The sequence below is a fragment of the Somniosus microcephalus genome, chromosome 22, assembly GCF_052327205.1.
Source record: "Somniosus microcephalus isolate GS21.2 chromosome 22, FLI_Smic_1.0, whole genome shotgun sequence".
Lineage (NCBI taxonomy): Eukaryota > Metazoa > Chordata > Chondrichthyes > Squaliformes > Somniosidae > Somniosus > Somniosus microcephalus.
Window position 1 is genome coordinate 14,557,095 of NC_141008.1, and position 13,923 is coordinate 14,571,017.

At 47.7% G+C, this 13,923-nt stretch overlaps 1 protein-coding gene across 1 annotated transcript in view; it reads right to left on the minus strand.

The window, feature by feature from the left end:
* Positions 1-13,923, minus strand: part of mybbp1a (MYB binding protein (P160) 1a) — a 108,870-nt gene that overhangs the window by 83,558 nt on the left and 11,389 nt on the right. Inside the window, exons 4-7 of the mRNA XM_085964198.1 lie at positions 13,677-13,751; positions 10,864-10,971; positions 6,442-6,632; positions 2,992-3,159 (exon numbers count right to left, since the gene is read on the minus strand). Coding sequence (XP_085820324.1) covers positions 2,992-3,159; positions 6,442-6,632; positions 10,864-10,971; positions 13,677-13,751 — 542 coding nt within the window. The remainder of the gene's footprint in view (positions 1-2,991; positions 3,160-6,441; positions 6,633-10,863; positions 10,972-13,676; positions 13,752-13,923) is intronic.

Sequence of the window (13,923 nt, forward strand, 5' to 3'; positions counted from 1 at the left end):
CATGGCCAAGCTCGATGGGCCAGCAGAGTATCAGGGTGTGTGTAAGGAACATGGCCAAGCTCGATGGGCCAGCAGAGTATCAGGGTGTGTGTAAGGAACATGGCCAAGCTCGAGGGGCCAGCAGAGTATCAGGGTGTGTGTAAGGAACATGGCCAAGCTCGAGGGGCCAGCAGAGTATCAGGGTGCGTGTAAGGAACATGGCCAAGCTCGAGGGGCCAGCAGAGTATCAGGGTGTGTGTAAGGAACATGGCCAAGCTCGAGGGGCCAGCAGAGTATCAGGGTGTGTGTAAGGGACATGGCCAAGCTCAATGGGCCAGCAGAGTATCAGGGTGTGTGTAAGCAACTTTGACTGGAAAGCTGGTTAGTCAATCTCAGAGTCCCTGAACCGGTGCCACCAGGCCCGTGAATGTCTCAGAAATTAACATTTCACAAGGGGGCGATTCAAAGAATGCTGCAGGGCGAACGGCAGTGGAGGGAGGGGGAGTCCGAACAGCTGCTTGAACTGCCCCAAATAGCTGGCCCGCTTAACACAGTTTAAGAGGCGCCTCTGTAATTGGCGTCTATGGTAATGACAAATGGTTAGCGTCATTTGCCAGATATAGGCGTCCGTTGGCATACGTAGTGGGGACTTTATTGAATCCCGTCTTACACGTGCAAAGGACTTAACCCTCACGATCCTAGTCTCGCAGTTTGTTCTGCCGAGCGTACCAGGTTTATTCAGGCCAGCTCAGAACAAGTGCATTTCGAAGCTCACTGCAGTGCAATTGGCAAAGGGATTGCCGAGGGGCAGCTCAAAGAATGGCTGCAGCATAGTGATAAGCAGGATAGCGCACCAGCCCCCAATTCTCCAGGCACGAGTTCTTGGGAACAATTAAATAGTTACACTGGCATGTTTAACGGCAACAGTCAGCTCGCACTCCTGCGAGCTGCAAATCAAGACCAAAAAAGAGAGCTACAAACACGCAGACACTCTGGTCTCCCCCTCGGGGAATGAGTAAAAATGCTTATTAAAAACCAGCACAAAAGTCACCATAAGCAGATGTGTCTCACGCTGATTGAGCGCGCAGATTTTTTTTTTTTTTTTTTAATAAAAACAGGTTGACAGGGATTGTTCCTTTAGCGATGGCACACCGTCCAATGTAGTTTATGGTGGGGGGCGTCAGTGTGAAAGTCATCTTGATGAATTTTATGCTGGGCAGCAAACAGTGACCATATTCATGCACAAGGCACAGGTTTGTAGGTCACAAACCCTGCAGGAAGTCACAACTTAGGCCCAACCCTTGATGTAAATTTAACCACTGGTTTCTCAGAACTAAACAGAACGCATCGACACCCCTCCCTTTCCCGACCGCTCGTGGGTCAGGGGGACAGTGCATCACCTAGTGCGACACCGAGGCATACAGGCCAGGCTCAATCACGGACAGGGCGGGGGTCTGTAGTCGGCCTCAGCCTCCCTGTGTTAGGGAGGGGGAGGGAAAAGGTCACTTTTGACCACTGACAGCAAGTCGAGTGACCAGCGATCGTTCGGAACCGTGGCGTTGTATTTGACCCAGAGAGGAGCTTCTGACCACATATCCGCTCCATCACCAAGACTGCCCACTTCCACCAAGTCCCGTTTACCCATCACCCCTGTGCTCCCAGTCCGGCAACACCTCGATTTTAAAATGTACATTCTTGTTTTCAAATCCCTCCAAGGCCTCCCCTTCCTAGTCTCTGTAACCTCCTCCAGCCCTACAACCTTCTGAGATCTCTGTGCCCCTCAAATTCTGGCCTCTTGCACATCCCCGATTTTAACCGCTTCACCATTGGCAGCCGTGCCTTCAGCTGCCTAGGCCCCAAGCTCTGGAACTCCCCCCTAAACCTCTGTCTGCCTCTCCTCCTTTAAGACACTCCTTAAAACCGACCTCTTTGACCAAGCATCAGCTGTCCCAGTATCTCGATGTGGCTCGGTGTCAAATTTTGTTTGATAATCACTCCTGTGAAATGCCTTGGGACGTTTTACTACACTAACGGTGCTATATAAATACAAGTTGCTGTTGTTGTTGTTGGATATGCCTCATGGTTGGGTAACTTAACATGTTAGCCAACCAAAACGGTGTTAGCCTTGGCTCACTGTGTAGCACTCTTGGCTCGGAGTCAGAAGGCTGTGTGGGTTCAAGACTCACTCCAGGGGCCAGAGCTCAAAGTCTGAGTGTCCAATGCAGTGCTGAGGGAGTGCTGCACGGTCGATGGTGTCTGAGTGTCCAATGCAGTACTGAGGGAGTGCTGCACTGTCGATGGTATCTGAGTGTCCAATGCAGTGCTGAGGGAGTGCTGCACGGTCGATGGTGTCGGAGTGTCCAATGCAGTGCTGAGGGAGTGCTGCACGGTCGATGGTGTCGGAGTGTCCAATGCAGTACTGAGGGAGTGCTGCACTGTCGATGGTGTCTGAGTGTCCAATGCAGTACTGAGGGAGTGCTGCACTGTCGATGGTGTCGTCTTTCAGATGAGAAGTTAAACCAAGTCTGCTCTCTCAGGTGGATGTAACAGATCCCATGGCACTATTTTGAAGAAGAGCAGGGGGGAGTTATCCCCGGTGTCCTGGCCAATATTTATCCCTGGCCAATATTTATCCCTCAACCAATATCACAAACAGATTATCTGGTCATTATCACACTGCTGTTTTGCGGGACCTTGCTGTGCACAAATTGGCTGCTGCATTTCCTTACATTACAACACTGACTACATTTCAAAAGTACTTAATTGGTTGTAAAGCGCTTTGGGACACCCCAAGTTCATTCTCTTCTCTTTTCTCCTAACATTCAGGGTGCAGGCCAACATGGCCACGGCACCGCCACCTGCTGACTCGTGTCCTGGGACAGACAGGCTGCTGAAAATAAACCACCCAGATTTATCTAATCTACTTCTCAAAGATTCCGCAGACGAGTCCCAATGTTGTGCCCGCAGTCTCTTGATTGTTTACTGATGCCGTGATGGTCACGGTTACATTACCTGCTGGGACACGACTGGTCTTTGAGCAAACCGTTCTCCACCAGCTTCGTCCAGAACGTTTCGAACGCGCCCTCCTGCAAGGCGACGCGCAACAGGTCCAAGGCGAGGGGCGGCAGAGTCTGATCCTTCTTCACAGCCTTGGCGGCAAGTTTTAGCACCTCAATTAACCTGAGTCAAAAGGGGGAAAAAAATTACTCAAACTGCAACAGAGTTAGGCCTCAGTTGGAGTATTGCACCCAATTCTGGGCACCACAATGTAGGAAGAGGTCAAGGTCTTGGAGAGGGTGCAAAGTTGATTTATTAGAGTGGTACCAGGGATCAGAGACTTCAGTTACGTGGAGAGACGAGAGAGGAAGCTGGGGCTGTTCTCCTTACAGCAGAGAAAGTTAAGGGAGATTTAATAGAGGTGTCCATAATTATGTCGGGTTTTGATAGTAGATCGGGAGAAACGGTTTCCAATGGCAGGAGGGTCAGTAACCAGAGGACACAGATTTAAGGTAATTAGCAACAGAACCAGGGGAGATGAGGAGAATTTTTATTTTATTTTTAATAAACACAGCAAGTGATGATCTGGAATGCGCTGCCTGAAAGGGCGGTAGAAGCAGATTCAATAGTAACTTTCAAAAGGGAATTGTATATATCCTCGAAGAGGAAAATTTTGCAAGGCTATGGAAAAAAGAGCAGGGGAGTGGGACTAAAAAGTGTTGCGTTAGGGGTGAAGTGTTCACACTATGCTCACTTGAATGGTGAAAAGCTTTCAGCAGTCCCATTATAGATTTTGCCCTAGTGCCTGGAGATTGCATCCCAAGTTGCCTAACAGCAGGACGAAGGAACGATGGTTCCATAACACTGGTGCCGGTAGTGGTGGAGATAGTAAAATCAGAGTGCTGCGCAGGAAGCATTATTGGTTTCTGGTCAACCTTTCCCACAGAGCACCTTCAACGGGACCAGGGACAACACCGGCAATTACACCAAGCCTTTTCACAAGTCTTGGGATGTTTCACTATGTTAAAGGCACTATATACAGGAAACTTTCTGGTATCCGGCACGGACGGGACCGACGTGGTGCCGGTTCATCAACAATTCCGGATAACCGAACGCTATAGTAAAAGATTCGGAGCTCAGAGCTCCGTATAAAGCAACAAACCCTGTTGCTGCTTCAAAACAATCGGCACAAGTTACAAGCGTCTCTGTAGCTTAGCAACAGCTTCAGCTACACCCTTGCACAGCAACAAATGGAGTAAAAAAAGTAACTAAAAATAAAAAAAATTACCTGAACCAACTCCTGAATTTTGACGGTGGATAGAGCGTTCCGGTTATTATGGGGCCGGTTAATCGAAAGTTTCTTGTAAATGCATATTGTGGAGTCAAATCAGAGCCTGAACTGGTCTCCCGAAGACATTCGAATCCTGGCTTTCCCTACAGGGCAAGCTTTTGGTATCCGAGTTGTGTCATCTGGGGGGGACTGTCAGGAATGCAAGTAGCTGGAGTGGGTCTCTTTCTACAGTACATTGCTGGCCACAAACCACCGCCGTGTCCTCGGCGAAGACGCAGTCCGGGAGGCTGTCAGCCGGCAGCTCCAGCACCTGTAACCCCAGCTTGTGGCGCAGCATCCCGACAGAGTTGGTGCTCCCGGCGGGCCCGCTCCATGTCCACCGGCTCCGGCCTCGGCCCCGCTCCATCCTCACCGCCCCCGCCCCGCAGCCCGGCCCAGAGTGTCCGCGGGCCCGCCCGACAGCGACATCCTCAGCCCTTGAACTACCCAGCCGGCGCAGTGAGGTGGAAGCTCCGAAAGTAAGTTCTGGAAGGCCTTAGTTTTAATGTCGTGGAAATGACAGATGAGACACCAACTCTCGATGGCAGTGGTATCCTGTTCACAGTTGCTATTGCGATGGAGGCCACGACGACCCGCTGTAGCACGGCGGCCGGCAGCTCCTCGGCGGGAGGTTCGGAGGTCGAACCGGTAGGAGGGGAGGCGGCCAGCGGACCGAGGGCGGGAAAAGCAGGCCCTGGAAGGTCGCACACTGCGGGAGGCTCGGAGGTCAGACCGGGTGGAAGGAGAGCCAGGGAGAAGCAGGCCCCGGGACATCAGTACCACGGCGGCTGAAGATTGTCGGGCAGGAGTGCAGGAAAGGCGGAGCGAGGAGAGAGCGGACCCTATTGTGATGGGGCCGATGAAGATGGCTGCCGTCCTTGCGGGCTCCGTGCGTACCAGGCAGCTAAGTGTCCTTTGCTGCTTGGTGTGCTCGGCTCGTTAAGAAAAAAGCATTTCACTGACTGGATTTTACTTCTTGTATTTGGTTATGTGACAAATAAAATTGAAATTGAAATTGATAAAGAGCTGGGCCATGGGGCTTTCCTGCTTTCTCAAATGGGGAAGACAGTGCGAAAAAAAAAACCAAACACCTTTCAAACTGCAGGGCGCCTTACTCTCAGATTGGTAGTGAAGGTTCCCCTGGTCTCCCATTTCAGCCAACATTGTTCCCCTCTGGGACCTTCTGTTGATTTCCATGTAACATTCTCTATTTTCTTGCAGAATTGCTGGTTTGGTGTCAAATTACGCTGAATATTTAATCTGTGGGTTTATGCCCATATAAGGAGCTGACCTGAGATTGACCAACATTATTTCACCTGGGCTCTGAGTTGACAGGAAGGAGATCTTCCTTCCCATGGGTCTGGGCTTGACTGTAGACCAAAATCAGGACCAAAAATGTCAGCAATCCAGCTTCTCCAGAAGTCAGAATTATATGAAAAAATTTGTTGCGGGGATAATTCTCATTCTCAAACTCCTTGCAACCCCCCCCGCCCTCTTCCTCCCATAACCCACAGGATTTTCAAACCCAAACCTGGTGTCAGCCGTGGCTCAGTGGGTAGCACTCGCGCCTTTGAGCCAGAAGGTCGTGGGTTCAGATCCCACTCCAGAGACTTGCGCACATCATCTAAGCTGACGCTCCAGTCCAGTACTGTGGAAGTGCTGCACTGTCGGAGATGCCGTCTTTCGCATAAGATGTTAAACCGATGCCCCCTCTACCAGTTCAGGCTGATGTTATGAATCCACTACTTGCAGAGCAGAAAGATCCTGGAAAAACTTACTGTGGATGTAAAAAGCCACGACACTATTTCGAAGAAGAGCAGGCCAATATTTATCCCTCAACCAACACCACCAAAAAAAAATTACCTGGTCATTATTACACTGCTGCTTGTGGGATCTTGCTGTGTACAACTTGGCTGCTGCATTTCCTATATTACAGCAGTGACTACACTTCAAAAGTACTTAGTTAGCTGTGAAGTGCTTTGGGACATCCTGAGGTCGTGAAAGGTGCGATATAAATGCAAGTTGTTTCTTCCTTTGATCACAACTGATTTACTTCATGTTCTCTCCTACTTTTTTCAAATCTTCATCCCCCTCGGTTTCTCAGTATTAATTGTTAAGATTTACAAAGTACTTACTTGGGAATATTTTCTGATGTCACGATGGTAGTGGATCCAAGCAAAGTCTTCAGCTTCTGGGGTTTCAGAACGTTTGGGAAGCGTTGGAGAGCCACCAGGAGCAAATGCAACTGCTCTGGCGTGCTGAAAGCAGAGGACATGTCCATCTGCAAGGCCCCAAACAGAATCTCCTTGAAGACAGCCTCTGGGGTCTGCGGCAACACAAAACAGCAATTAAAGACCAGAGACCATGAGCTACCCGGCACTTTAATTCAATTTTATATTCTTGCCAATGTTGCACGTGCTCTCGAGATGTCAACTGCTGCCGGGGATATGGTTACAGAGGTGCTAATTCCCCTCTGGTACCTCAAACACATGGCATAGAAGTTACAGCGCAAACAGGCCATTTGGCTCAATTGGTCTATGCCAGTGTTTATGCTCCATATGAGCCTCCTCTCACCCTACCGGCATGATATTCCATTCCTTTCTCCCTCAGTGCTCATCTAGCTTCCCCTTAAATGCATCTGTGCTACTTGCCTCAACTATCCCATGTAGTAGCAAGTTCTGCATTCGCACCACTCTGGGAGAAGAAGTTTCTCCTGAATTCCTTACTGGATTTATCAGTGACCATCTTATATTTATGACACCTACTTTTGGACTCCCCCACAAGTGGAAACATCTTCTCTACGTCTACCCTGTCAAACTTCTTCATAATTTTAAAGAGCTCTATTAGGTCGTCTCGGCCTTCTCTTTCTAGAGTAAAGGACCCTACCCTGTTCAGTCTTTCCCGATAGTCTTAGTTATACAGCACAGAAAGAGGCCCTTCGGCCCATCGTGTCTGCGCCGGCCATCAAGCCCCGTCTATTCTAATCCCATTTTCCAGCACTTGGTCCGTAGCCTTGTATGCTATGGCGTTTCAAGTGCTCATCTAAATGCTTCTTGAATGTTGTGAGGGTTCCTGCCTCTACCACCCTTTCAGGCAGTGAGTTCCAGATTCCAACCACCCTCTGGGTGAAAAAGTTTTTCCTCAAATCCCCTCTAAACCTCCTGCCCCTTACCTTGAACCTATGCCCCCTTGTTATTGACCCCTCTACTAAGGGGAAAAGTTTCTTTCTATCTACCCTATCTATGCCCCTTATAATTTTGAACACCTCAGCCTTCTCTGCTCTAAGGAAAAAAAACCCAGCCTGTCCAGTCTCTCTTCACAGCTGAAACGCTCCAGCCCAGGTAACATCCTGGTCAATCACCTCTGCACCCTCTCCAATGCAATCACATCCTTCCTATAGTATGGCGACCAGAACTGCACACAGTATCCAGCTGTGGCCTAACTAGCATTTTGTACAGCTCCATCATAACCTCCCTCCTCTTATATTCTATGCCTCGGCTAATGAGGGCAAGTATCCCATATGCCTTCTTAACCACCTTATCTACCAGTCTTCAGGGATCTATGTACATGCACACCAAGGTCCTCTGATCCTCTGTCCTTCCTAGGGTCCTACCATTCATTGTGTATTCCCTTGCCTTGTTAGTCCTCCCAAAATGCATCACCTCACACTTTTCAGGGTTAAATTCCATTTGCCACTGTTCTGCCCATCTGACCAACCCGTCTATATCGTCCTGTAGCCTGAGGCTTCCCTCCTTGCTATTTACCGCTCCACCAATTTTCGTGTCATCTGTGAACTTACTGATCATACCTCCTACATTCATATCTAACTAAATCATTAATGTACACTACAAACAGCAAAGGACCCAGCACCGATCCCTGAGGTACCCCACTGAACACAGGCTTCCAGTCACAAAAACAACCTTCAACCATCACCCTCTGCCTCCTGCCACTAAGCCAATTTTGGATCCAATGTTCCAAATTGCCCTGGATCCCATGGGCTCTTACCTTCTTGGCCAGTCTCCCATGTGGGACTTTGTCAAAAGCCTTACTGAAGTCCATGTAGACTACATCAACTGCACTACCCTCATCCACACACCTAGTCACCCCCTCGAAAAATTCAATCAAATTGGTCAGATATGATCTCCCCCTGACAAAGCTATGCTGACTATCCTTGATCAATCCTTGCCTCTCCAAGTGGAGGCTAATTCTGTCCCTCAGAATTTTTTCCAATAATTTCCCTACCACTGATATTAGGCTCACTGGCCTGTAATTCCCTGGTTTATCCCTACCACCCTTCTTGCACAATGGTACTACGTTAGCTGTCCTCCAGTCCTCTGGCACCTCCCCTGTGGCCAGAGAGGTTCTGAAAATTTGTGTCAGAGCCCCTGCAATTCCTCCCTTGCCTCACACAGCAGCCTGGGATACATCTCGTCTGGGCCTGGGGATTTATCCACTTATAAGCCCGCTAGTACCTCCTCCCTCTCAATGCTAATTTGTTCAAGTATATCACAATCCCCCTGCCTGATTTCTATGCCTACATCATCCTTCCCCATAGTGAACACAGAAGCAAAATATTCATTTAAATCCTCACCTACATCTTCCGGCTCTACACACAGATTGCCACTTTGGTCCCTAATGGGCCCTTCTCTTTCCCTGGTTATCCTGTTGCCCTTAATATACTTATAAAACACCTTGGGATTTTCCTTTATTTTGCCCGCCAGTGTTTTTTTCATGCCCCCTCTTCGCTCTCCTAATTTCTTTAAGTACCCCCCCCCCCCACATTTTCTATACTCCTCTAGGGCTTCCACTCTTTTTATAGTCCTTTGTATCTGCCAAAAGCCTCCCTTTTTTTCCTAATCCATTCTTAGTTATCAGCTCAGTTCTGGTATCATTCTTGTAAAAAAATTTTTGCCTTCTCCAGTGCCTCTGGTCATCATTTGTGAATGACCCAGACTGAGAACGACTGTGATCACAGAAGCATCACATCCAAACAGGAATCAATCCTCACCTTCAGACAGCAACTAGGCGCTGGAATCTTGGCTACTTTTGCCCCTTCCTAACCCAGGGGAGTGGGTCAGTTATAGCACCCCTTACTGCTGCTGTGGCTGAGGTCAGTTATCTCCGCACAGACCATGCAACCAACCTGGCCATTTCCAGCTCGTTAACCTCAGCTGTTCATTGGATCAACGTGCAGAGAATAGGGCAAGTCCCTGTACACAAGTTTTGGGGAACGAACGCCAAAACATTCTAAAGCCTCAAAATACACAGCTTCCTTCAAAGAGGGCGTCTTGCTTTTAGGGCCTCAATTTTTGTTTAAGCGCCTAGTAAAGCAGATTGGAAGGAGTTACTGAGCCGGGCATTGTAATGGAGCTGAACTAGTGCAGCCAGCTGAAAGGACAGAGTTGATGACTAGCCATAGATAGTATCACTTGCTCGGTCACTGAATTATTCCTTATCCCATAACTAGGTCAGCAGTAGTCACACTGTTGTAATTTGCTCCCAGTCACTCCATACCCTCAAGGAGCCCCTCGTTCCTCCTTTATCATGTTAAAGACCTCAATTAGATCACCACTCAACCGTCTAAACTCCAGGGAATACAAGCTAAGTTTATGCAACCTGTCCTCATAGTTTAACCCTTTAACCCCTGGTATAATTCTGGGGAATCTGTACTGTACCCCCTCCAAAGTCAAGATATCTTTCCGGAGGCGTGGTGCCCAGGACGGAATACAGTGCTCCAGATGGGGTCTGACCAAGGCCCTGTACAACTGAAGCATCACTTCATCAGTTTTGTATTGCAGTCCCATGGAGTTAAAGGCCAACATTCCATTAGCCATTTTTATTACTTTTTGTACCTGTCCATTAGCTTTAAGTGATTTGTGTACATGGGTGTACATGGACATCCTAATCTCTACTCTTCCACAGCTCCCTAGTCTCTCACAATTAAGAAAATATTCCAATACTTCTTCTTTGGATCCAAAGTGGATGACCTCACACTGAACTCCAGCTGCCATAGTTTTGTCCACTTACTTCATCTGTCTGTCCCTTTGTAATGTTCTGCTCCCATCCACCAGCTTACTGTGCCTGCTAACTTGGTGTCCTCATTAAACTTGGATATACAACTTTATTCCTCCATCCAAGTCACTGATATCAATGGTGAAAAGTTGACCACTTGTTACATCCTGCCAATTAGAGAACATTCCCATTATCCCTACTCTCTGTCTCCAATCTCCCAACTAATTACCAACCCATGTCACAAGGTTCCCTCCAATTCCATGAGCTTTTATTTTTGCTAATAATCTCTTGTGCGGAACCTCATCAAATGCCTTCTGGAAGTCCATATATACCTTCTGGAAGTCCATATATACAACGCCCATAGATTCTCCCCTATCCACCAAGCTAGTGCCCGCCGCAAAAAAGTTTACCAGATTAATCAAGATGTGACCTACCCATCACAAATCCAGTCAGATTCTCTGATCAGCTCATACAAGGCCATGCATTTACCAACTGAGCCATTCAGGGACTGAAAGACATTTAACTGGTCTAACCTAAAGCCTTACCTCAGACAGGATGTCCACGATCGTTTTCCTTGGCAGATCCCGGAGGTGATCCTTAAACTGAGTGAGACTTTGCAGCAGCTGGACCGACTGCAGAAGAATCGTTGGCTCCTAGCAACAAACAATTTTGAAACTCTTAATTTTTGGCACTAGAGAATTAAATTGAAAAGCCCAACACATCATTTCAGTCCCAAAACCCAAGAAGGATCAGCCACTTCAGGCAGGCCACATCAGAGGTCACTGCATAATAAATAACTACTTACACACACAGCTGCAGGAAAAGTCGTATAGTGAAAGTAAGCACAGGCAGAGTAACGATACAGAGTCACTGGAAAACATCGCAGGAGACAAACAGGCAGGAGAGGCAGCTGTGGGAAGACAATAGGGAGAGGGGGCAGAACGGACTGTGGGCTGCAGTAACGGACTTAAAAATGGTGCTCGCAGGGCTGGAGAGAAGCAGCCCCGAGTGGCAGAGTAAGGGGGAAGGAGAAAGAATTGATGTCAGGCTGTGGGATTTTAATGTGGGAGGAGAAATGGTAGTGGGGCACAGTAATTCAGTTAGAGGTAGAACAGAGGGAGAGAAGGGCCCGAGGCTGACACAATATGGGGAAGGAAAAGCAACCACTGGCCACAGGAAGTAATTTAGAAGTAGCTGATGCCACAGAAAAGGGGCAAGAGACAGAGAGATGATGGGAGCGCTAGTGCGTCTAAAGAAAGGAAAGAGCCTAGGTGAAGTTTGTTCAGGGTAGTTAACAGCAGTTGCTTTATAAACCCTTCTGTGACTGATGACTAGACCACTTCAGTCTTGTAGATTTTTTAAAATTCATCCTCGGGACATGGGCATCACTGGCAACTCAATAGCTTGTTTGGCCACTTCAGCGAGCAGTTAAGAGTCAAGCATATTGGTGTGGGACTGGAGTCACATGTGGGCCAGACTGGGTAAGGTTGGTTGGTTTCCTTCCCCAAAGGACGTCAGTGAACCAGTTGGGGTTTTAACGACAATCTGACAAGCTTTATGGTCACTAAATTTTACTGATACCAGCTTTTTATTTCCATTTTTATTGGTTTCTCTCTCCATTTAGTTTCGATCTAAAGTCAATGCCTTCTATATCAGAGTGCACTTGCTTGATGTGGGCCCACCGTGTTGAGAGACTAGATACAGAGCTCCGCAATCATTCAACAACAACTTGCATTTATATAGCACCTTTAACGTAAAAATACCCCCAAAACTCTTCGCAGAGGTGGAATGAAAAACGGAATGAGAGATTAGGAGGGATGACCAAAAGTTGTGTCTAAACATGTGGTTTTAAGGATAGGGAGCCGAGGAGGTGGAGGGGTTTAGGGATGCGATTTCATCGGGACAGTTCTGATTTTTATTGCTACATTAAGAGTCCTGAATACTGCCGGTCGAGTCCTGATTTGAGGGGACTATCTTATTCTGCACAGAACAAAGCGAGTGAAATTGATCTTAATTAAAAATGGGCAAGTGTCTCCCCGCAACAACAGTAACTTTGTAACTGAATTTCATTGAGAAATTGCACACTTTGAAACCGCAGCATTGGGAACCAATGGCTTTAAACCCCCTTGGATGAGTAAACGGCTAATCTGTCTCAATGCCGTGCTTCCCAGACCACTTCTTAATCATTCAGATGTTAGAGTGAGGATGGGGTCTCCTGCCCCCATTCAAATGACTGATTTTATGACAGTTAAATAATGGCCCAGAAATCCGGCTCTCCACGGGTGAGTACACACGGGGTACCCGTAGTCCCGATGGAAGTACCGGTTTCCTGCATGCACTGCGCATGCGCGGGAAACCGGCACTTCCGTTCCTCTGAACAAAGAGGTTCAGAGGTCGAACGCGTGCGTGGGGGAAGCTGCGCGTGCGCATCGAACTTCGGGTTTTTTTTTTTAAATTATAAATACAGGTTTTCCCAGGAGGGTAAGCCTGCAGAATTTAGAAATATAAAAAGCAGGCGTAAGGCCTGCTTTTTACAAGGTAAGTGGTGAATTAATTAAAATTAAAACATTTTTCCACAGGTTTATTATTTTTAAATACTTTAAAAGGTAAGTTTATTTTTTAGCCCCCTTAGAAAATAAAATTATTTTTTTCAAAAATTTAAATTGTTTAAAATAGTTATTTCATGTAATTTATAGTTTATTTTAAAAATGTGATTTTTAAAAAAAAAATTATTTGAAGATTTAGTGCTATTTTGGGGCCGTAGTATTTATAAGTCTTGACGGCACTTCCTGTCAGACTTATGAATGGAACATTCCCTGCTCCTATTGGATGCCCATGGCCCATGTGATCCCAGGGGACGCATCGAACTAACTGCGCCCCTGGGATACGCAAGCACTGCGCGCCGGCAGCTGGCCCAAGCCCCGGATCGGAATTCCACGGGGGCCCACAGCTCAACGGCCGGCGCGCTAGGTAAGTGCAGGTCGGGGGCTTGCACCCGCGGGAAACCCCCGACCCGAATTTCTGGGCCAATAAGTCTTGCAGATGTGAATGGTCACATGCTGAAGTAGAAGACCTAGGATTTAGACATCACTGGGCCAGTAATTAAGAGAGTCAATGATTTCACCGCATAATATCAGAGAGCATCAGAACACAAAAGTCCCTCACTTCTACAGCAAAATGGTTAAAACAGTAGGGCCCAGAAGACGTTACAACCCCCACCCACCACTGCTTATTTAAACACAGGCCACTTACATTTTAATACCAAGAACAGGCGCAGAAATGCAGTGTTAAGTGGGTCTGAATCTCTCACTAGCAGTCACTTATTTTCTCGGAGGTGTACGGAGAGGTTGAAGTTTACCTTTACAAGTCGTCCAGACTGCGAAAGTGCCAACACACCAAAGAAGTTTCCAAATGCAGCATTCCTGATGAGTTTCTGGAACAAGAAATACATTGCGTTATTCCAATGGTTACATGGAGACACTCCTGTGTTTTGTTTATTGCGCTCTGCCCACTCCCATCCCTTGCTGCCGCTCGGAGGTGTGTAATGGTTGGAGGCCCACCACGCATCCTTTCTGCTGAAAAGTGCCAGACTTGCACTCGGCACC